This window comes from Artemia franciscana, chromosome 18, assembly GCF_032884065.1.
Source record: "Artemia franciscana chromosome 18, ASM3288406v1, whole genome shotgun sequence".
In the NCBI taxonomy this organism is placed as follows: Eukaryota; Metazoa; Arthropoda; class Branchiopoda; order Anostraca; family Artemiidae; genus Artemia; species Artemia franciscana.
The window spans coordinates 35,933,667-35,955,777 of NC_088880.1; the positions used below are offsets into that span (position 1 = coordinate 35,933,667).

At 36.0% G+C, this 22,111-nt stretch overlaps 1 protein-coding gene across 4 annotated transcripts in view; it reads left to right on the forward strand.

The window, feature by feature from the left end:
• LOC136038949 (uncharacterized) overlaps positions 1–22,111 on the forward strand; it is a 145,539-nt gene that overhangs the window by 97,884 nt on the left and 25,544 nt on the right. For 2 of the 4 annotated variants that reach the window (XM_065722460.1, XM_065722461.1), the window contains exons 8-10: positions 8,300–8,496; positions 15,844–16,148; positions 20,087–20,704. In XM_065722460.1, coding sequence (XP_065578532.1) covers positions 8,300–8,496; positions 15,844–16,148; positions 20,087–20,704 — 1,120 coding nt within the window. The remainder of the gene's footprint in view (positions 1–8,299; positions 8,497–15,843; positions 16,149–20,086; positions 20,705–22,111) is intronic. The other 2 variants (XM_065722462.1, XM_065722463.1) reach the window with 1 other exon arrangement.

The window sequence follows — 22,111 nt, forward strand, 5'->3', positions numbered from 1 at the left end:
AAAAAATCATCCTGAAAAGGTCTGTACACTTCCAAATAATCATTACTGTATGTAAACGCTGGTCAAAGTTTGTAACTTGCAGCCCCTCCCCTGGGGACTGTGGGGGAGTAATTCAGCCCCATAGACATAGTTATTATGTTTTTCGACTATGATGAACAAAATGGCTATTTAAAAATTTTGATCCGTTGACTCTGGGAAAAAATGAGCGTGGGAGGGGGCCTAGGTGCCCTCCAATTTTTTAGTCACTTAAAAAGAGCACTAGAACTTTTTAGAGCACTAAGCTTTTTAGAGCACCATTCTAGAGCACTAGAATGAGCCCTATCATGATATTCTAGGACCACTTGATCGATACGATCACCCCTGGGAAAAAAAAACAACAAACAAACAAATAAACACGCACCCGTGATCGGTCTTCTGGCAAAAAATACCAAGTTCCACATTTTTGTAGATAAGAGCTTGAAACTTCTACAGTTCGGTTCTCTGATACGCTGAATGCGATGGTGTGATTTCCGTTAAGATCGTATGACTTTTAGGGGGGTGTTTTCCCCTATTTTCCGAAACAAGGCAAATTTTCTCAGGCTCGTAACTTTTGATGAGTAAGACTAAATTTAATTAAACTTATATATTTAAAATTAACATAAGAATCCGATTCTTTTGATGTATCTATTGATATCAAAATTCAGTTTTTTAGAGTTTCGTTAACTATTGAGCCGGGTTGCTCCTTACTACAGTTCGTTACCACGAACTGTTTGAAAAGGAAAATTTTACATTTCTGTTGATAGGAGCTTGAAACCTCTACAGGGTTCTCTGGTGTGCTGAATTTGAAGGTGTAATTCTCATCAAGATAATTTGTTCCCTTGGAGTATTTTATCCTTTTCATAGGCAGTGCAATAGCACTGCCTAAGTAAAGAACGATGTTGGCATAATGTATTATTCTTATTTACTCTTAGACCAAGGCACTTCGTATCAAAGGAATTGCTGTAGAAACTTCAAAAAGGGTTCATTTGATTGAAATTGAATTATGTCTTTGAGGATTACAAATCAACCCCAGCCCTCAGGGCAAGGGTTGTAAGCTATTCCCTGGGGACATATATGGTTTTTATAGAAAGCTTTGTCGTAGAAACTTCAAAAAGGGCTCGTTCGATTGGAAATTGAAACGGCTAGTGTCCTTTTTAATAGTCAAAAGTAATTGAATGGAAACTAACTTCCCTCCTGCACCAGCCCTTTGCCCAAACACATCCAATCGAAATTTTGAGATAGCCATTTTGTTCAAAGTAGTTTAGTTGTCGAGAGATTATGCATTTGAGGATGACAACCCCCCAAAGCCCTCAGGGCGAAGGTTGTAAGTTATGTCCTGGGGACATATAAGGCTATTATAGAAAGCGATGTCGTAGAAACTTCAAAAAGGGCTCCATCGACTGGAAATTGAGAAGACTAGTGCCTTTGCTATCAGTCGAAAGTGATCGGAGGACAAATCCCCCCCACCACACCCATTATTTCCTAAAACACTTCCAATCATAACTTTAAGATAGCTGTTTTGTTCAATATGGTTGAAAGTTGCGGAGACTATGTGTTTGAGGATGATAAATCTCTCAGGGCAAGGGTGTAAGTTATGCCCTGGGGGCATATAGATATTTATAGAAGGTGTGGTCATATAAACTTCAAAAAGGGCTCATTGAATCGGTAATTGGTAGCTCTATTGCCATCTTTAAAGGTCAAAGTGATCCAAGGGCAGCTACCCCCTCCCATGAAGACGTAGTATTGTCCCGAAATGCATCTAATAGAAAATGTTAGATAACCATTTTATTCAAAATAGTCCAAACATCATACAACAAGGCTTTTGGGGTTGAAACAAACCCCAGAGCCTTGGGGCATATGTTGTTAGTTATAACTTGGGGGAATTTAAGGTATTTATTGAAGGAATGGTGGTATAAACTTTAAACGGCGGCCATTTGGTTGAAAATGGGAAGTTCTAGTTCCCTTTTTTGAGGCAAAAGTATGGAGCAACCAGCCCCCACCCACACTCATCATTTACCCAAAAACTTCCAATTAAAATTTGGAGATACTAAATTTGTTCATTGTAGTCGAAGGGTTCGGTAATTATGTCTTTGAGGAAGACAGTCCCGCCCCTACAGCTCTTAGTGTAAGGGTTGTAAGTTATGCCCCGGGGGCATAAAAGGTATAATAATAGGTATAATAATAATAATATAAGGCATATAATCCCTCCCCCAACAACCTCTCTTTTCACCAAATGTATATTATTGAAATTGTGCAATGACAATTTTGTTTAAAAGGATCCAAGAAGATATAACAATGCCTCCAAGGTTGAAACATCCCGCCAGAGCCCTAGGGCAAGCGATTTAAATTATGCCCTGGGTTATATAAGGTTCTTATGGAATGGGTGGCCGTATTAAATTTAGATTGATATCATTTGATTTTAAATAAGAAGTTTTATAGTGTCCTTTTTAAGGTCAAAGTGATTTGAGAGAATTTCCACATCCAAAGTTGAAACATCCCCCCATAGCCCTGGGGCAAGAGCTTTAAGTTATGCCCTAGGGCTATATAAGGTTCTTATGGAATGAGTGTTTGTATTAAATTCAGATGGATCTCATTTGATTTTAAACTGAAAGTTATAGTATCCGTTTTAAGAATATAAGTGATTTGAGAGAAAAGCCCCTTCCCCCTCCCATCATATTCCATAGCAAACATCCAGACAAAGTTTTGAGACATTAGTTGGATCAAAATTGTTGAAAAGCTCAGTAATTACGTGTTTGGGGATGTCACCCCTTCTCCCCGAAGCCACAGGGCAAGGGCTGCAAGACGTGCAATTTGTTCGTTGTTTACATGTAGTATATGTCATTGAGACAAGGTATGCATGTTTGATTTTAACTTTCCCAAAATACGAAGGGCATTAGATGAGTCTTTCAGGGAATTTTGAGGGGACTTTGAACTACATCATAAAATTTGATGTGTATATGGATTGTCGAAAGGGTGTCTCTCAGCAGTGACTGAGTATATTAATTTGGAATTTTCAGGAAATATTAAAGGAGATGATCAATTGACCAAAAAGGCAATATTTGCACGCTACTACTACTACAACTACTGCTTCTTCGACTGCTACCAAAAGCACCATTACTAATACCAATAATATCACTAAAACTAATACTTCTATAGCGAGTACTACTAAGGCACAGGATATTGAAAACAATATCTGAAGAAACGTTGAGGGGAAATTTGAAATAAATCGAAACATACCATGTATATACAGATTGCTGATACGGGTGTATCAGCAATATTTTTGGAACAGCTTATCATACGAAGAGGAAACTTCAGGAACATCATGAGTGAGATGTTCAGTCGACCAAAGGGCAAAATGTGACTGTTTACTACTAGTACCAATACTAATGCTAGTAGTGTTTCTACTAATAATTATACACTATTACTGCTAATATTGTTCCTACTACTGCCAGTACTACTATGATACTATTACAATTAAGGCTACGCGTATGAAGGTGAACATTTGACAGAATATTGAGGGGGAATTTGAACTAAATCAAAACACACTATGTGCATGTAGATTGTCAAAAGGGCATATTTCAAGAATTGGTTGGGTATTAAGTTGAGTCTTTCAGAGAATACTCAAAGGGGAAGATCAATTGACAAAAGGGTAATATATGCTTTTCACCACTAATACTTTTACTACTGCTACTTCTCCTTGTGCTACTACTGCTGCTAAACTGCTCAATTACTACTTCAATTTCAATAACTTGTAAATTTCAGAGTATTAAGGTGAAAAGGACGTCAAAAGGGTGTGAAAAGCCAGACGAATGTTTTTGGAACGGATTAACGTGTCAAGGTAAAACTTGCGGGTCATCATGAAAGCGATTTTCGACTACCCAAAAGGCAATATGCACATGCTACTACCGCTAATAGTGCTACTGCTACCACTGCTACTACTACTGCTAATACAACACTTCCACTGTAACTAATTTTACTACCACCGAAACTGCTGTTATAATAGTTCTATTAAGGCTAAGTCTATGAAGGTAAAATTTGAGAGGATATTGATGGCCAATTCGAACTAACAAAAGAGACTATGTGCATTTGGATTATCAAAATACCGTATCTTAAGGATTGGTTTGTCTATAAAGTCTGAACTCTCAGAGAATACTTAAAGGTGATGATCAATTGACTAAAAGGCAATATGTGTACGTTACTACTAATACTACTGATACTGCAATATTTACTAGTTCTACTTACTACTAAAACTGTTGCACCAATTACTACTTCTGTCACAACTACTTGCAAGGTTAAGGGCATTAAGATGAAAATTTCATAAGGTATACGACTATACAGGTTGAAAAAGAGCAAATCCATAATATCATAGCAATGGTTAATTGTTTTAAGTTGAGTACTTATACTACTACTGTGACTACTATTACGACTATGCCTAAGGGTATGAAGGTGAAATATTCAGAGAATATTTTTGAAAATTTCTGGTGTACGGATGGCAACCCTCCATCCTTATGCAGGTTGTCAAAAGGGCATATCAGCAATATCTTAGGAACAGTTTCATATGTGAAATTAAAATTTACAAAGCTTGTTGTGGGGGATGTTGAACTAACCAAAAGACAATATTTGCATCATAGTACTAATACTTCTAATCCTACAACTACTACTCCTTCTACTGTTAGTATTGTTGCTACTACTACTACTGCTACTAAAGAATACTAGTAATAAATCTAAAGGTATTAAGGCGAAAATTTTGGGGCAATATCTTAACTCTATAGAAATAAATTAACCACACTATGCTCACATAGGTTGTCTGGAGGATGTATCAGCAATTCTTCAAGACCGGTTGATGGTGTTGAGTTAAAAATTGCATCGTGTATGGAAGGGGATGTTGAAAAAAGGTGCTATGTGCACAATGCTACTAATGCCACTGCTGCTACTACAATGATTGCTACTACACAAGCTAAGAGTATTAAGCTGAAGCTTTCAAGGAATATTTAGGTGGATGCAGAACTAAATCGAAATGAACCTTGATCATGTAGATTGCCAATAGGATGAATAACGGCTTATATTATTAAGTTAGACCTTTCAGGGTAAGTTGTGACAGATTTTGACTTAGCCAGAAGACACTATGTGTAAACTTTTGATACTACTTCTGCGGTTGCTGTGACTGCAGACACTTAAGAGCATTAAGGTGAAACATTTAGGAGGAGTTTCAATTCAACGAAAGAACTATAGGCATGCAACCATTAAAAGGGCATATAAGAAACATCTTAGGCAGTGCTGCTCTATCATAGCCAGTAATATCATTGATATTCTAAGGTAAAGGTAAAGAACACGGTATTATACTTTACAGACCCTACCGGCGGTGCTGATCTTCGTTTCTTGGCCCTTAAGCCAGGAAGTGTAATGGGGGGTTGGGGGCCAGATATCCTGTGCTTTTGCACACCAGATATTTTAAAGGAGCTGATTCCACGTAATATCAGCTTAAGGACCTCATCCGTTCATGGAATGTTGCAGACATGCTCTTTTAACAGTCTGGAAGGGTATGGTGTCTTTTGATGATGCTCTACGCCCCTACATAATTCTCTAAGTTTGAATTTAACAGCTTTAGTATTTCACAAGATGTTGCAAGTATGCCCTACTGCCAACCTGGATGCACACATGGTTCTTTGATTTAGTTCAATATAGCTGAAATTTTCTAGTTAGTATCCTTAGCTGTGTCAGCGATATTGCAGACACGTCGTTTTGAAAATAGAGATGCCTATAGTTTCTTTGATTTCGTTGAATAGCCCCTCCAGTGTTCCCTGAAAATGTCAACCCTACACCCTAAGCTATTCTTAAGATAATGCAGAAATGCCCTTTTAATAGTCTGGGCATGCTACTCAAGAAGCCCCAAAACTTTCAATTCAATACCTGCAGATGCCCCTCTTTGACAATCTGGATGCATATAGCATCATTTAATTAGTTTACCACCCCTTGAACACACCCCAAAAGATTTTGCATAATAGCCTCACACATTTCTGAGATATGTCCAGGGAGGAGAGGTGTATTAATAAACGGATATATTATAAAGGCTTATATGAAATACCTCGGAAATAGGCAAAGGTAATAAGTTGTATCTTTAAGGGCATTCTGGGGAGAAGTTGAACTAAATCAAAACGCTCTATTCGCAGCTAGGCTGTCAAAAGGGAATAGGTAAATAGATTTATTATAAGCTGAACAAGACTACATAATACAGTATTCAATAGCTCAAATAACAATATATTAAGATAAAGCAACCCCTCCCCCTGAGAAAAAAACAAAAGCAAAAACACTAATGTAAACTAATATTTTTTCCTCACCACATCATTAACATGCGTACTATTTTATACATTTTACTAAGGAAAAAAACGAGTTGCACTCAATTGTTTACCACGTCATAACATGATTACAAACTTGGATGATTGTCCGGGATGATTGTAATATGTGCAATATCTAAAGAATTGTTCAAGTTATTTAGTTGAATTTTTGATGCTTTTCGATTTAGGGAATTTTGCTTTTCGATTTAGGGAATTTTGCTTTTCGATTTAGGGAATTAGGGGCGATTTAGTTGAATTTCGATTTAGGGAATTTGATGCACACAGGTTGTCATAACGGCTTATTTGCAATAGTTCAGGAGTAAGGAAAGGTATTAAGTTGTATTTTTCAGGGATTGGTAGGGGGGATTTTGTACTGAATCAAAGGTCACTCTTTTATACAACTGGTCAAAAAAGAGCATAAGCAATATATCAGGAACAACAGCGGCTATTTTTTTGATCTCTTGAGTAATGCAGAGGCAGAGCCGTATCCAAGGGGACAATCACCCCGAGCGGCAGGCCGTTTTGGCAACCTGAGAGCTTTTGAACAGTTTTGAGAAGCGATGCTGGAAAATCCCGAATTCACCTTTCTTTCAACCCGTATTTATCGAATGTGTTTTGAATTTGTTTGATATCCAACTCAAAAAAGCTCTGAAACTTTCAACATAATACTCTAAGCCGTTTCCAAAATATTACTGATTCACCATTTTGACAACCAGCTTGCACATAGTGTATATGGTTTAATTCAATAAGGCTCCCCCATTCCCTGAAAGCTATCAATAGTAGGCGTCATAATAGCAGATTTATCAGTAGGAGTCTTTAAAGTAGTAATGATAGTAGTATTATTAGTCTTAGTCGTAGTATTAGTAGTATTAATAGCAGTATAAATAGCAGTATTCATACATTGCCTTTTGACTAGTCCAATGTTCCCCTAAGCATGCCCCGATATTTCCAACTTAATACCCTATAAAGGTTGTAAGACCTTTTTGATACGACCATTTGATAATCTACATGCATGTAGTGAGTTTTTGATTCGTTCAATACCCTCTTCTTATTTCACTAAGCAATCCATTCCATGCCCTTAGCTCTTACTAATCTCCTCAAAATGCCAATGGTTGCAGCGGTAGCTACAACACAATAGAGGATAGTTTTAAGATTTAGTATTAGTAATAGAAGTAACATGCAATATTCCCTTTTGGCTAGTTTAGCATCCCCCTCAATATACCCCCAAAAACGTAATATCCCAAGCCGTTCCTTGAGTATTGTCGATATCCCCATATGACAACCTTTATGCACAAAGTATGTTTTGAGTCAGTTCAACATATCCCTGAAACATCCCTAAGATTTTAACCTTAGTAACCCTACCCTTAGTAGCAGTAGTACTAATTGTACCCTGGCTCAGTATTCTCTGCAACATTCCCTGAAAGTTTGAAATTTTTGCTGCAAGCCCATCCAGAGATATTAATGGCAAGCCCTTTTGACCACCTGCATGCATTGAGTGTGTTTGATTTAGTTTAACCGTCCCTACAATGTTTCCTGAAAATTATCGTTATAATACTTATAGTTTTATTAGTAGACTAAAGGTGGTTGTAGTTGCAGTAGCATGTACATAATGTCCATTGGTTGATTCAACATCCGCCTCAACATGTACCAACTTAACAACATGCATCACAACATGCATCAACAACATGCATCAACTTAATCAACATGTTTCAACTTAACACTCCAAACCGTTCTTGAGATATTGTTGATATGGCCTTTTAACTAGATGTATTCTCATAGTGTTTATTATTTAGTTGAACATCCTCCCTAATATTCCTTGAAAGTTTCAGCTTAATATCTTAAGTCTTATGGTGGTAATGCTAATATCACGAGCAGTAGTAATATTGCTAGTAGCAGCTGTGATAATATTTAGATAGTCAAGTTTATTTTTACCTTTTTAATTTAAGGCTTGTCCGAGAATCCTCAAGAGGATTTGTCTTAAAGAGTGAGGAAAATGACCAAGATTTCTTTTCTGACGAAGGTCTGGAGAGGGAGAGGAAATGGCTGAAACATTTTCGAGAAAAAAGCTGGAATTCAAGAGCAGGATCATCGCTTGACAAAGATAATGCTTCCAGATATAGCTTTAGCTCAGACTTTACTTCAGGTGAAATTTTGGTTAATTTTCATTCTTTTTTTTTTTTTAATTTATTTATTGGATCAATACTTTAGAATAAATCTTTATTAAAACCTGAACAAGATCCTAAAGTTGAGAGAGCCATAGCAGAGGTGTGTTGAAAATGCAAATGACATAAAAATCAAACCTTTTATCACCCCCTGAACTTAGTTACGTATATTCATATCTGAAAACAGCAATTTTTAATATCATTCTCCTAATTGTCTATATATATATATATATATATATATATATATATATATATATATATATATATATATATATATATATATATATATATACATATATATATATATATATATATATATATATATATATATATATATATATATATATATATATATATATATATATATATATATATATATATATATATATATATATATATATATATATATATATATCACAATGGTTTTTCTTAAAACACTAAAAATCTATTGATTCCCAATCTGCACAACCAAAACAAAGTAATTTTTCAAGCACTTTTTCTGCTTTTTCCCTTTTTCAGATTTTTTTTTTACTTTTAGCCCGCAATTATCTGCTAAATATCCACTAAAAATGGTATTTCTAGCTTTCCGTAACCCTTCAAGGTCCGAGAACAAATTTCGGATATTCTATTTGTCCTTTTTACCAGTTTTTTTATCACATAAGTAAGCGAAAAATACAATTGCGGATTTTTTCTGTTTTTGGTTTCCAAGATACGAGCTGTCCTATTTATAGGACAGTGGGCTCTTGTGATATCAAGTAAACTCGATCTCATAAAATAGGTTTTTAATGAAAAAGATTCAATTCAATGCAATTCAAAATCCAAACAAATCAAAACATAGTTAGGTAAAACGCAAAACAGCCAGTGAATAGGGTGACGTCAATTTGCTTTTCTTCTTCATTAGGAAGGGTCCTATTCTAATTATTTCGGGTGTTGAAGGATAACGCAGAAACTGGTCTTCCTTCTAACCCTGAAGGCCTTGGTTCCGCTCTTTCGTAATTGGTTTTTAGATTTTATCCTATGATCTCCTGTCTGAAATCTACATAACTCTTTTTCTTTTCTTTCTCAACCACCATGTTGAATAGTGTGCAAGCATAGACAACAGCCACGTCTAACAGGCGCACGAACAGAGCCCAATATTATTTCTTTCCTCTAATAGACACATCATACTTGCCGAAAATTCAGTATGTTATGTTAATACTTGCCGAAAAGTAACATAATCATGTTAATAAACTCCCCCATATAGCATTTGTATTGCCAGAGGGGATGTGGTTGCTGTACTGCAATATGTCCTATCTGTCTCTTCACGTTTTGTTCAACCGATCCTAGTGGATTTAGGCTAACATGGTTGGATGCAATAGAGTCAACGTTGTTATCCTGCAGGTTTACGACCAATATATCGTTGGCTGCAGCAAACCGAAAATCATACGCTCCTAGTTTTTCAGTCTCAAAATCCTTGTTGGAAGAAAGTGCCGCCTTGCCTCTCAGTTTTCTCTAGCCATCATAGTCACTCAAAATCTAGCTCCTTTCAAATCGCACAAAAGCTTGTGACTCCTAGAGAAATAATCAAAATATAGCACAAGGCTGTTGCCATCTTCAAAAACCTCCAGAAGTTATTTCACGACTCGAAACCCTAGGCCTCATTTAGCAGCCTGAGATGGAGTACTAGAATTTTCCCTCGACTAAAGATGAACCTGAAGGCAATGACCATTCTAAGTACAAACAGCCAGTAGTCTATATCCGAATCGAATGGGCTTTCTTTGGAAAACCACATCAGGCAATATTTCCCGTTATGCCACACAATGATTTCGTTGATGGACAGATGCTGAGCGAAAATTCCAAAGTACATTAAAGCCTGTGTTGATTTTGTCGAAGAGGGGCCTCACTTTGAAATCCTACTAATTTCTGAATTGACGAACCGCATCGTGGTCCAAGTAGTGGATGTTTTCTTTTATCTTCTTGAATTAATTTCTGGATTTTGCTTGCTTGACCAGGTTACTTCCAAGATCTTCATCGACTGACCAATAACATATGTGGAAATACAAAACCAATACGGTCTTTGGGAAGCCTGAAAAAATCGGTTTTTCCACGTCACATATTTTCTTAGTTGATGTAGTGAAGTCAATGTTTCCCTTAAACGTCACATATTTGACCATTTCACAAGAAATGAGGTTAAAGAGCTTATCGTCTCGAAGGAAAGCCAGAACCATGGTACTTTCTCTAGCCCCTGACCTGCTCCCTCACCAAAGTTTTGCCAAGAAAAGTTCCCTTTGGTTCCTCTGTTTTGGGTTCATGGCTTTGAACTGCCTCTTCTGTGGATCGACTCTCGAAGTTGACGCACCCTCTTTTTCTAAGTGGATTATGCTTTCAATGTCTTCAAATTGTTCTTATTCCAGGGAACCTGGTCTGAAATTTACTTCAACAGTTCCTAGGACGTAATTTACAATCGTCCTTTATTTCATCTTCACTATGTGCTTGATTGTAATGGGAAGACAGAACAGTAGCCTGAATATCTTCACATGCAAATTCTTCATCTTCTAGGAGTTCTAGAGCTTCATCAATTAAAATGCAAGGGTTTTTTATCTTCATAATCTGAAATAATGGAAACGAAGAAAATGTATAGAAAGAGTTAAACATTTTTTTTTTTTACCTGGCTCTGATAGCCTGATGCTAAAGGATTATAAAGAATATATATTATTTTTTTTTTACTTATACCCATTCAAAAAAAGGGGGAAATGGATTAATAATAAGACAAAACAAGAAAAACAAAATGTCTAACAATAACTTTCGCTTGGATGTCACAAGTAAACTTAAACACATAAGTGGACACTCGGAAGAAACTTGGACAGTGAAATATGAATGAAACCTGAAAAGTATGGACAAAATTTTCACGAAGTCGTCAAAACAAACAATTAAAAAAAACAAGTGAAAATAGTACTAAAAACCCGACCTTTGAAGTTTCACGCACAAAAAGCAACCCTTAGGATCCACAGTCATATAAATATGTCACCAACTTAAAAAACCGTACGGTTTTGAATTTACTTGACGGGTATGTTGTTATCTAGGAATATAGCCAAATAAAAATTGGTCTAATTGCTGTCAATCTCACCAGTGTCTGGGGGAGAAGTAACTAAATTTTTTACCGGATTTTGAAAACTACTGTTTAGTTAATTATTACCTTAGTGGCTTCACTGGTCTGACTATGATTGATCAATTGACTTGGAAAAAATAATCTATATTGTTTGGTCATCACTGAAGCCTTTACCACCAAAAGAAAAGGATTTTCCTTATAAATTTAGCCATGCAAAAATTTAAAACCAGTTGTCCTTCAAATGGTGCTAGGCGTCTTCCCCCTTACAAAAAATTACCCCATGGGAAATCTCCTCGGATAATTTCTCCCACATCCCACACGAACACTTTCAGATGTTCATTAGAAGGGGAAATTGAAAGTTTTGCCCACCTGTTTATGTCAGGGGCAATGCTACAGCGTTGCCCACGGTATGCAAGCATAAGGCTTCAATTTGTTATTATTTATTTATTTTGTTATTTCTTCTCATATGCACTTCATATGGAAGGGATGGTCTTGCAAGCTATGAGGGGGCTTATTTAATTACAAATTAAAATTTCTACTGCACTTCCTAATAATGAAAAGTGACTGGAGGGTAACCCGACACCCACCTATTGGGTGACCCAATATTGTGCCTGTTGGAGGTTGCCCACTGTTAAGATATAAGGTTTTTATGGGAAGGATGGTTGTATAATCTTTGGAAGGGGCTCATTCAATCGAAAATTGAAAGTCCCAGTGTCCTCTCTGAGATTCAAAAATGATCGGAGGAACCCCTCCCCCAGGCAACTTTTCCCCAAAATACATCCAATAAAAGTTTTGAGATATCCATTTTTTGGAAAATTGTCCAAAAGTCAAATAATTATGCTTCTAGGGCTGGCAACCCCCCTCCCAAGTTGACGAAGCAAGGGCTCTAAGCTATACAAGCTGCTAATTATTAACGTATAAGTTTTTATTTTACTAAGAAAAGAGGGTATATTTGAATCTCCAAAAACGCTTAGAGCATTAAGATGAAGCTTTAAGGATATGATGTGAGGGATGTCAAGCAAAATCAAAGCACACTTTTTCCTTAATTGTTGTGAAAAGGGAATATTTGCAATATATATCAAATGGATGATGGTATTAGGCTGAATCTTTCAATTTGTAGTAGAATATTTTATTTCTTGTAACAGAAACACGAAAAACGGGAGAAATAGTCATTATTTCAGCAGTAAAAAAGTTTGACAATCAAAAACGAACAGAAATTACTTATGAAGAATAATAAAAAAAACATTTCCTCCATGGTAGTTTTAGGTACCCACCCCCTCCCACACAGAAAATACCCACCGTCACTCCTTCATAATAGCAAATGCAAAATTATGCCTCAATGTACACAATTTCATCAGATATAACCTGAATCAACTGGTCATGGTCACTATTGGTCACTGGTCACTATTAGGAAGCTGAAACCCCTTCCCCCCATTATCAATAATAGAAGTGTAGACCAAAGATATAAGTGGGAATCAATATGGATTAGCCAAGAGGTCCCAAAACTCATTCAGTTTTCTTCTGAAGGCTCAATGAGGCTTTGAAAATTAGGCCATTAAAACGTACTACTCCAGACATCTTCTCCCCCTCCCTCCTGCACACAGACGTACCCCCTCCTTTATAATGCCACACTATATTATGAATCAAATTATTTCAAGCATGAAAATTAGTTAAATAAAGATAAACTAAAAATTAGTCTAATAAAAAATAAAGTTAAATAAGGATAAAGACTAATATAAATTCCCACAATGAGCAGAATTTATTCTATGTAGAAGGGTGGCTGCCCCTTACTCATCCCAACCTCCCCCTCACGGTCGAAGTAATATCGGAGGATGCTCATTCGATCGAAAATTGAGAATTTCAGTCTATTTTTTATCAGTGGAAAGTGGTTGAAAACCAACCAGCCCCTGTCCTAAAACAGTTTTCAATATCGGATCCTTTTAGGATCTTAAGACATCTGACTTTTGAATTTTGAAGCATCCATTTTGCACTTTCTATGTAGCTGCTCATTTTTCTGTGTAAGGGAATTTTCCATGGGGGAATTATGCAGAGTGATAATTTTTCACTGGGAGAATCTTTGGGTGGAAGTTTTGCGGGGGAGTTTCTGTTTTGGGGGAGGGTAATTTTTCACTAGTGGAGGATTTTCCCCGGGGGAATTTTCTAGGGATAAAACGCCAGCTCCCCCAATAAATAGGAGAGTGGGACGTAACAAGTTAATATTCTTGGATACATACGGTTGAGTAACTTTCCATTAGGGGTTCAGATTTAGTTTCCACTATTGTAGGTGCTTTTATAAACCTTGTTTAATTTTCAATTGAAATCTCTTTTGAATGAGAAAATTAAATAAAAATAAGATTCAAAGTGTCATCGCTGAGGTGTGTGTAGGCACGGAATCTTAGATTACTTTTAGTGCACTTGTGTGTTATCTGATCAACTCTTCAAAAACACTATTGTTTATGATTATGTAGTTCAGTCAATATTGAAAGTTAGTTTTTTCCGTCATGCCTTACTCAAAGAATAGACAAGGCTCTAGTAATGATTTTTGGGAGGTCTGAACCGAATCAATCTATAGTATGAATAAGTACCAAGATCCATAGATTCATCACACCAAGTTCTTTCAATAGCAGGTCTACAGACATTAAAAAATTGAACTGGAAGTAAGAGGAAGTACATTTGTACCCTTTTAGGGTCTTAGAATGGCCAAACATCCATGGAAGACAGTAAGAAGTGGCTAGTTGAGCTTCATCTATCACAGCGAGACATCAGAGTTCAACCGATATTGCTGGAAACAAAGAGCTATTAACCACACTTGAAATAAGCTAGGATCCTGACACGTTCTCACCTATTTTTGGGATTGACTGCTTTTATTATACTATCAACTTGAATATGTGAGATTTCACCAAAAGTTCATCATAAGTGAGAGCTAATTATCATATTTTGGATTTTTAACAGCAAGTTATCTGGCATTTATAGGAGGAGGTATTCCTAACTTCTCGTCATTGCTGCATTTATTAGAAGGAACTTAGATTACAATGAAACTAAGTTACAAACATAGTATTTTCCTTCAGATGTTAAAACAGATGAGGGTTAATTGACATCGAGAGAAATCGGCAACTTCAAGCCTAGTGTACAGTCTAATGATAGCCTCATTCCTAGTGAAAAAGAATTGAATTGGATATGATCATTTTTCGTGTAGAATATGTTATCCTTTCGCTGTCTATAATAAAGTTTTTTTTTGCTAAGAAACACTTGGGGGAGTCTATTTTTTCTGACCGGTTTGAAACTTAAGAACGTTTGTCTTTGGCCCAAGTGGAGTTTAGTGCAGAGGACTGAATGTTCCAGGCTACGGACTACCCTAAAAAAGGGGGTAAAAGAACTTTTCCTCCATCAGCTTGAATCTTCTCAAGTCCTCGGATTAATTGACCCCAGCGAAGAAACAAATGCTCAAAACTTTTTTCTTCGGCTTCTTTGTAAGGAACAAAATGGTCCTGGAAAGCTGTGGGGCCTAATTTTATTCGAGATTGACTGAAAAATCTTACTTTCAAAAATAAGAAAGGTAATTAAGCTACACCCTTCTCCAACCCAATTGTACTGTTTGAGAACAGCCTCTTCATTTAAGAAAACCGTTCCTTTTAAAAGTAATAGTTCGACAGTAGTGATCTGATAAACTCACCCATTGCAGATTACGTTACAATCAGAGTTAGGGTCTAAAGAATTTATTTACAATTTATATCTACAAACTAGGCATTTAATATAGAACTTAAGTGGCAGTTATAGCTCTTCTGATTAACAATTGTCATGGTAAGTTCAAAGGCGCAGGTGAAAGGGTATGTAAAACTTGTTATTTTTGTTGTCAAATGAGGGTATACTGACAATTAGTGTTAGGAACTAATGGGGGGGGTGAACAAGGATCAGTAGCTTGGGATGGCACAGGGTCTCTACATATACTTTTCAAAAGAGTGGGAAAAATAGTACTGAATGGCAGAAAGTTTCAAGAACTTATTTTTACCTGAACAAGATAATTCACTCTAAGATCAAATTTTTGTTCTTTTCTATGATGTGTATGAAACTAAAACTTGATACATTTTAAATTTAATTTCATTTTGATACAACTTCAATTAGTTTAATCTATTTATTATAAATTTATTAATTCAATTAGTTAGTTTAGTTAGAATTAAGTGCTAACTTAATTAAACTTAGGTAATTCTTAAAACTCATAACTAAACTAAATCTATTTTAGATTTGGAAGAAAAATATGACAATGGCCCTGACTTGTTTGACGAATCCTCAGAAAAAGATCCAATACGGAGCGATATTGTTGCACAATTTGCAAACAGATTGTTAAAGAGGACTTTTAGTGATAGTTATTTAAGGGTGGCAGATGAACTCGGATCTATTCCTGAAAAACCTCACCAGAAAGATATATGTATGAAAAGTGAATCAGACTTCAAAATTCTGCTGAAGTACCACAGCTTGGACGAAGAAGCTTTGTGTGACAATACTTATGGTATTGATTGCCACAAGGATGCTGATGATTTAATTCAAGTAAGATATATTACTTCAAGTTCAAGTTCAAGTTCCTTTTATTACCAATATCCATCCATTTATAAACAAAAAAATATCCCAAAGGGCTCAATGGCCCGTTATTTGGAAAAAAAAAACAACAAAAACAAAACATAAATAACTATTAATTACATTCACACTTAAAATATATTTAGAGTCTACTCACCAATCACCAATGTAACTATGTAAGTTACATTGATTTTGAGGATTATAGATAGCAAAATAACCGTGTCTAAGTAAGCAGCGATATGGCTTCAATATATTATTTATTTTTTTTCTTTACTACCCCACTTAGTTTGGTAGGAATTATCGTTTTAAACTTCGGAGGGCCCTTGTAAAGTCAAAGATTTAAAACTGCAGTCCCATTACAAGAGTCAAAAATGATTGGCACTCCAACCAAAGACATCTGATCAAAAATTTGAAATCACCATTTTATTCAACATAGTCCTAGTCACCCACAGCCCCCAAGCCTTTTGCCCTTGGATTGCTTAACCCCCTTGGGAAAAGGGATGCAAGTCATACAATCTGCCTATTTTTAACACATAGGATTTACAATAGGTAGCGCAACAGCAACACCTAGGTAAAGAGTGATGAAGCTTCAATGTATCATTAATCTTTTTCCGCTATGCCACTTCGCATGGAAGGAGCTACCGCCAAAACTCCGGAGGGGTTCATTTGATTGGGAGTTCTGGTCACCTTTAAAATAGTTAAAATGATTGGATGGCTACCAGCCCCCCTGTCACTCCCCTTTTACATAGCCATCTCCACGAAGATACCCAACAAATTTTTGAGATAGCCATTTTATTCAAAATAGTTGAAAGGTCCAAAACTATGCCCCCACGGATAACATGGACCCTCTTTCCCTTGCAGCGCTTGGAAAAAAGGCATAAAGTTATGAAAGTTACTCGTCTTTTGCATTTAAATTTTCTTATGGGGAAAAAAGGGAAGTTTGATTATGTATCTCCAACATGCAAAGGGGTTTAGGGTGAAAGTTCCTGGTGATATTGAACTAGATCAAAAAGCAACGTGTGCATGCAGGTAGTTGTTTTGTGCATACAGTGCATTATGTGCATGCAGTTAGTCTTAAAGACGGTATAGGGCAGTTTAATGTTTGAATTTTTGTTTTAGCTTATATGTTTGAAAAAGTTGAAACTTGCAATGTTGAGATGGATGTTAGAACCACCAAAAGATACTATATGCAGACTACTACCTCTATGGCTATAACTACCGCTACTAGGACTTATGCAGCCATGATAACTACTATAATTACAACGACTGCTACTACTAGCACGACTAATATCACTAAGACAACTACGGCTACTACTACCACTAATATTCCAACAATTGATACTACTTTTACGGCTTCTACTACTACTATTAATACGGCCACTACTGCCACAATTACTATGGCTATTGCTAGTATGACTACGAATGCTTTGACTATCAATATTCCGACTACTCTGATTGCTAGTGCTACGACCAAAAGTACTTGCACCATGAGTACTAGTACTGCTACTAGAGCTATTGCGATGACTGATGCAACGGCTACGACTACTGTAGCTAATGATCATACGACTATGGCTAGTACAACTGTTACTACTACAACTACTACTGCTAAGACTGCAACCACTACGACTACTATTATTACTGCTAAAACCACTACTAAAAAAACCACTACTGCTAGAAAAATCCTTCAACGACTACTTCTACTACTGTTACTACTACTACTACTGCTACGACTTCTCCTGCTACAATCATTTTTAATACGTCTACGACTAATTTTACACTTACAGCTACTTCTAGTTTGACTTATACTACTATAGTTTCTATCACTACTAATACTACTACTATATCAACTATTACTAGTGTCCCTTTAAATGTTTACTACTACCACGACTGCTGCTATTGCGACTTCTACTACTACTGATTCCTGCTTTCGCCACTGCTGCCGCTACGACTATTTACGATTCTGACTACTTGTAACTGTGAGCACTTGCAACTGAAAATATTTGTGATAAAGAATGCCAAAACTTTTGTTACTTCTATTAAAGAAAACTTGTGGAAACTACTACTACCTGTGGCTGTAACTATATGGTACAGGAGCTGCTTCTACTTGCAACAACAAATACCTGAGGCTGAAAATGTTGTGACTGTGACTACTTCGAAATGCGACTATCTGCAACTGTCCTTACTTGCGACTGCAAAACATTTGAATACTAATGGAATTTTTTGTGATTGTGGATTCTACTACTTCTTCTATTACTACCGTAATCTATTGCTAGAGAATCAAGTGTTAATTTGAAGCTTCTCGGGAAGATTGAAGGGTCTGCAAAACTTCATCCAACGTAACTAAATGTACACAGATTGTCAAAAGAGCTTATCTTCAATATTTCAGGAATGGCTAAGGGTATCAAGTTTAAACTTTGAGGGTATATGGGGGGGACATACTGAACTAAATCAAAAGACACTATGTCCGTCCAAGGTTTTCACAAAAATATATCTTAGAGTGTCTCAGGAACAATTATAGGAATTTAGTCAACACTTCAAGGATATGTTGACAATACTTGTGCGGAGGAACAGGAAGATAAGTTGGCAAACCAAGATTAGAATATTAGAAGCTATAATGACGACACTAGCCAAGTGCAGCTATGGAACGCATCTTTTCGAGTTTAAGAAAGTTTTTATTCAGATTTTATAATACCATGTTACAACCTTGCTGAAATCTTGCTTAGCTTGGGAGGCAACTATCATCTTAATATTCATTTAGTAAAAATTAGTTTTATTAAACTTAGACCAAAATCACTCATAAAGATACACCATAAGGACCCTAAAAATAAAACATCCATTGATGAACAGTTTTCTTTTGACTACCAATAAATTGGATGTTCAGTCTCGTATAGCTGCTTCTAACTTATGTTACATTGTATCTTCAGATCATAGCTTTAATAGGGTTTTAATTTTTGTCGAGTTGGATATATTAGATCACGCTAACATCAGTCACCTAATCCTGATGAGATTCCACTTTATTTTTATCTTTTTTTGTTTTACTTTTTCCCCTATTGAATTAATATGAAAAAATAATCCGCTTATGGGAGTTTAATACCCATGTTTTAATTACCCCTTTCTCTGTCTTTTCTTTCCCTTTCTTTTGTCTATTTCTTTTTCAGTTTAGTTTTTTCTTTCCTTAGAAATTGTACTTTTACACCTGTTCTATAAGCTTGTGTTCACTATTTTATAAGAGAAAATGAAAAAGAAAGTAGGCTTGTAAGCACACCACAAATTTAATTTTTGCTAGACTCTTTCATTTCTCCTTTTATTTATCATATGGCTAAAAAGCATAAAAAAACATAGGGGTTTTGCATTGATGTTATTGATGTTATTATCAATATACTATTCAGGGGTTATTTTAACGGAAACTTTTAAGGTATGTTTAGTATGTTTGAAGTATGTTCGTAGTGACGAATTGCACGATTTGTATGATTCAATACACTCCTTATATTGAACGAAGGATCATTTGGGCCATTAAATCAGAAATATATGTATGTGATTCTGGTCTAAGTGAGATGTAGTATTCTTCTTGCTAAGAAGTTGACATTGAGGCTCATTGGTATGGGGGTCTCTGGCCAACTTTAGTTCTCTAGCCTACATATTCTAGCTCTCTAGCCAACATATTTAGTTCTGTAGTCTACATATTAAGAACTATATTGACTCTGGCTCAATCAAGGCAAACTATCCCAACCTTTCTGATTTCTGCAGGATTAATCCACAGCTTGGAAGGGATTTCTCTTCCACTGAGTCAGGCCTTTAATAATTTTATGGTTTTTTTATTTTTTTTTGTAGTATACTATGCATGTTTGAAATTAACAGTATTGATTAGTTAATAGTATTGATTAAATTGCACGATTTTAATTATCCCTTAGATTGGTGGCACAGATGATTTCATAGCTCCTGAAGGGGTGGTGTTTTCTCCACGCTCTCCCAAAGTTGTCACTCCTCCTCGTATGAGACGGGGCTCAGTTTCCGTTAAGAGGGCAAAGCAGCGAAGTGGATCAAGGCCAAAGCAAAGAGACCGGTCAAATAGCGTCCCAGTTGCATTAGAAGCCACACAGATTCTGCGTCTTAATTCCAAAGTTTTGAAGAGCTTGAACACGACAAAACGAGTCCCCCGTATTATAATCTCTCAAGAAAATACTTTAAAAGACACGGGCTTTGACATAAACAAGAACTTTGAAAACGAAAAATGTCCATCTCTATCAGCAGACGTAGTTGAAGGCTTCAGCTTTACTTTTGCAGAAAATCTGATTGAAGGAATTCTGCGCAACCCGGAATCTCTCAGAAGCTCTACAAATAGCTTAAGCATTCCAACAACAGGGCAGCGAAAAGGTATTTTAAAGAATGGTTCATCTAATGACTCGATAAGTCGTAGTCCAACTAGCTCGATATCAGAATATTCAGCTGATGAAGAGGACAACTCAAATAATAACAACCACTTGTGCCGATATTTATCACTGCCCCTTCTTACTGATGACCACCAAAAGGCAAGTCAATAGGTTTAACTGTATGTTGCTATGAATCTTGTCACTTTTCTTACATGAATACTAACAATAAACAGGGACATAAACAGGGTTGCCGCCACACTCAGTCCCTAAAGTGTTACAATTGTCCAAATTTGTGTGCTACACAGTGATTTTTGGTGCTATAGTCTAACCTTGACATAATAGTGCTAAGACAGTGATAATTAGAATACTCTCGTATTAACTTAGCCTATTTTTTTCAACCCTGACCATGTGGTACAGGGCTTCACACAAAAAAATAGTGCCAAAATAGCACTTTCGGGCTACAGGTGGCAACCCTGGACATAGGACATGCTGCTGTTTTTTTTTAGGGCTGAAAAATTTTTTTTACCTCCCGGAACGGGTGAGATTTTTCAGATCCATATTTACTGTCTTTCCAAAAAGCCTTATTTTGTATACAATCTTGTTAGATCGTAAATAATATTTCTTCTTTACTGTGACTCAGCTCAGAGGTCCCAAGGCCTAAATTACCTTTAAATACTTACTTGTCGATTTTCGAAAAAACTTCAAATTTATCTTGTTCTTTTTCACTTTTATTGTCTCGTCTTCATTGAGACTCAGCCTCAAGACTAAATTAAGACCACAACTGGCAAATTTTTTAATCCTTGATTACAACCATGCATCCTCTTTATTTTGTCTCAATATATCTCTACACTCTCCGTCTCAATATAGGCCTCTACACTCTAACTTTCTAACTGAAATTCCACACGAAGATCAAACTAAGGCAAAAACTGTATAGAAATTTTAAAATTCTAAATTTCTATTTTATAGAGGAACATTAATTTTTTCTCAATCTTTTTTGCTTCTGTCTTAGTTTTTTAATCTTTAATAATCTCTTTTAACCTCTGTCTTAGTTTCTAATCTTTTTTGCTTCTTTCTTAGTTAGAACCTAGCTAAAAGGCCATATTGCCCTTTCTTAACTATTTATGTTGAGATTCTATATAGTCTAAGACTTCAATTATTTTCCCAATTGTATTTTGTATTTATATTCATTCATGGGCAATAGTAACTTGATTAATCCGATCTGAAGACCAGTAATCGAACTATCATCCTAAAGAGATACCAACTTTAAAGATTTTGCTGGGGGATCACCTCATAAATAATCATTTCGAACAACAAATCTGCTAAGACTGACTTTCTGCGTTGTAAAATAATTATAAAGTAGTTATTGATGGCTCATTTGTGTATATACAACCTTAATTTTGTGTCTAAAAGATATATGTCACCGTGAATGTCTGAAATCTGGTTAATATTGACATTCATTGGTGAATGTCCAAAATTCCTTTTTCTGTGCTTGGTTTCAATTGCTCTGCGAGTCAACTTTTTCAGTCTTATGCAAGCTGTGATGGTAAAAGTTAAATTTAGGTTAGG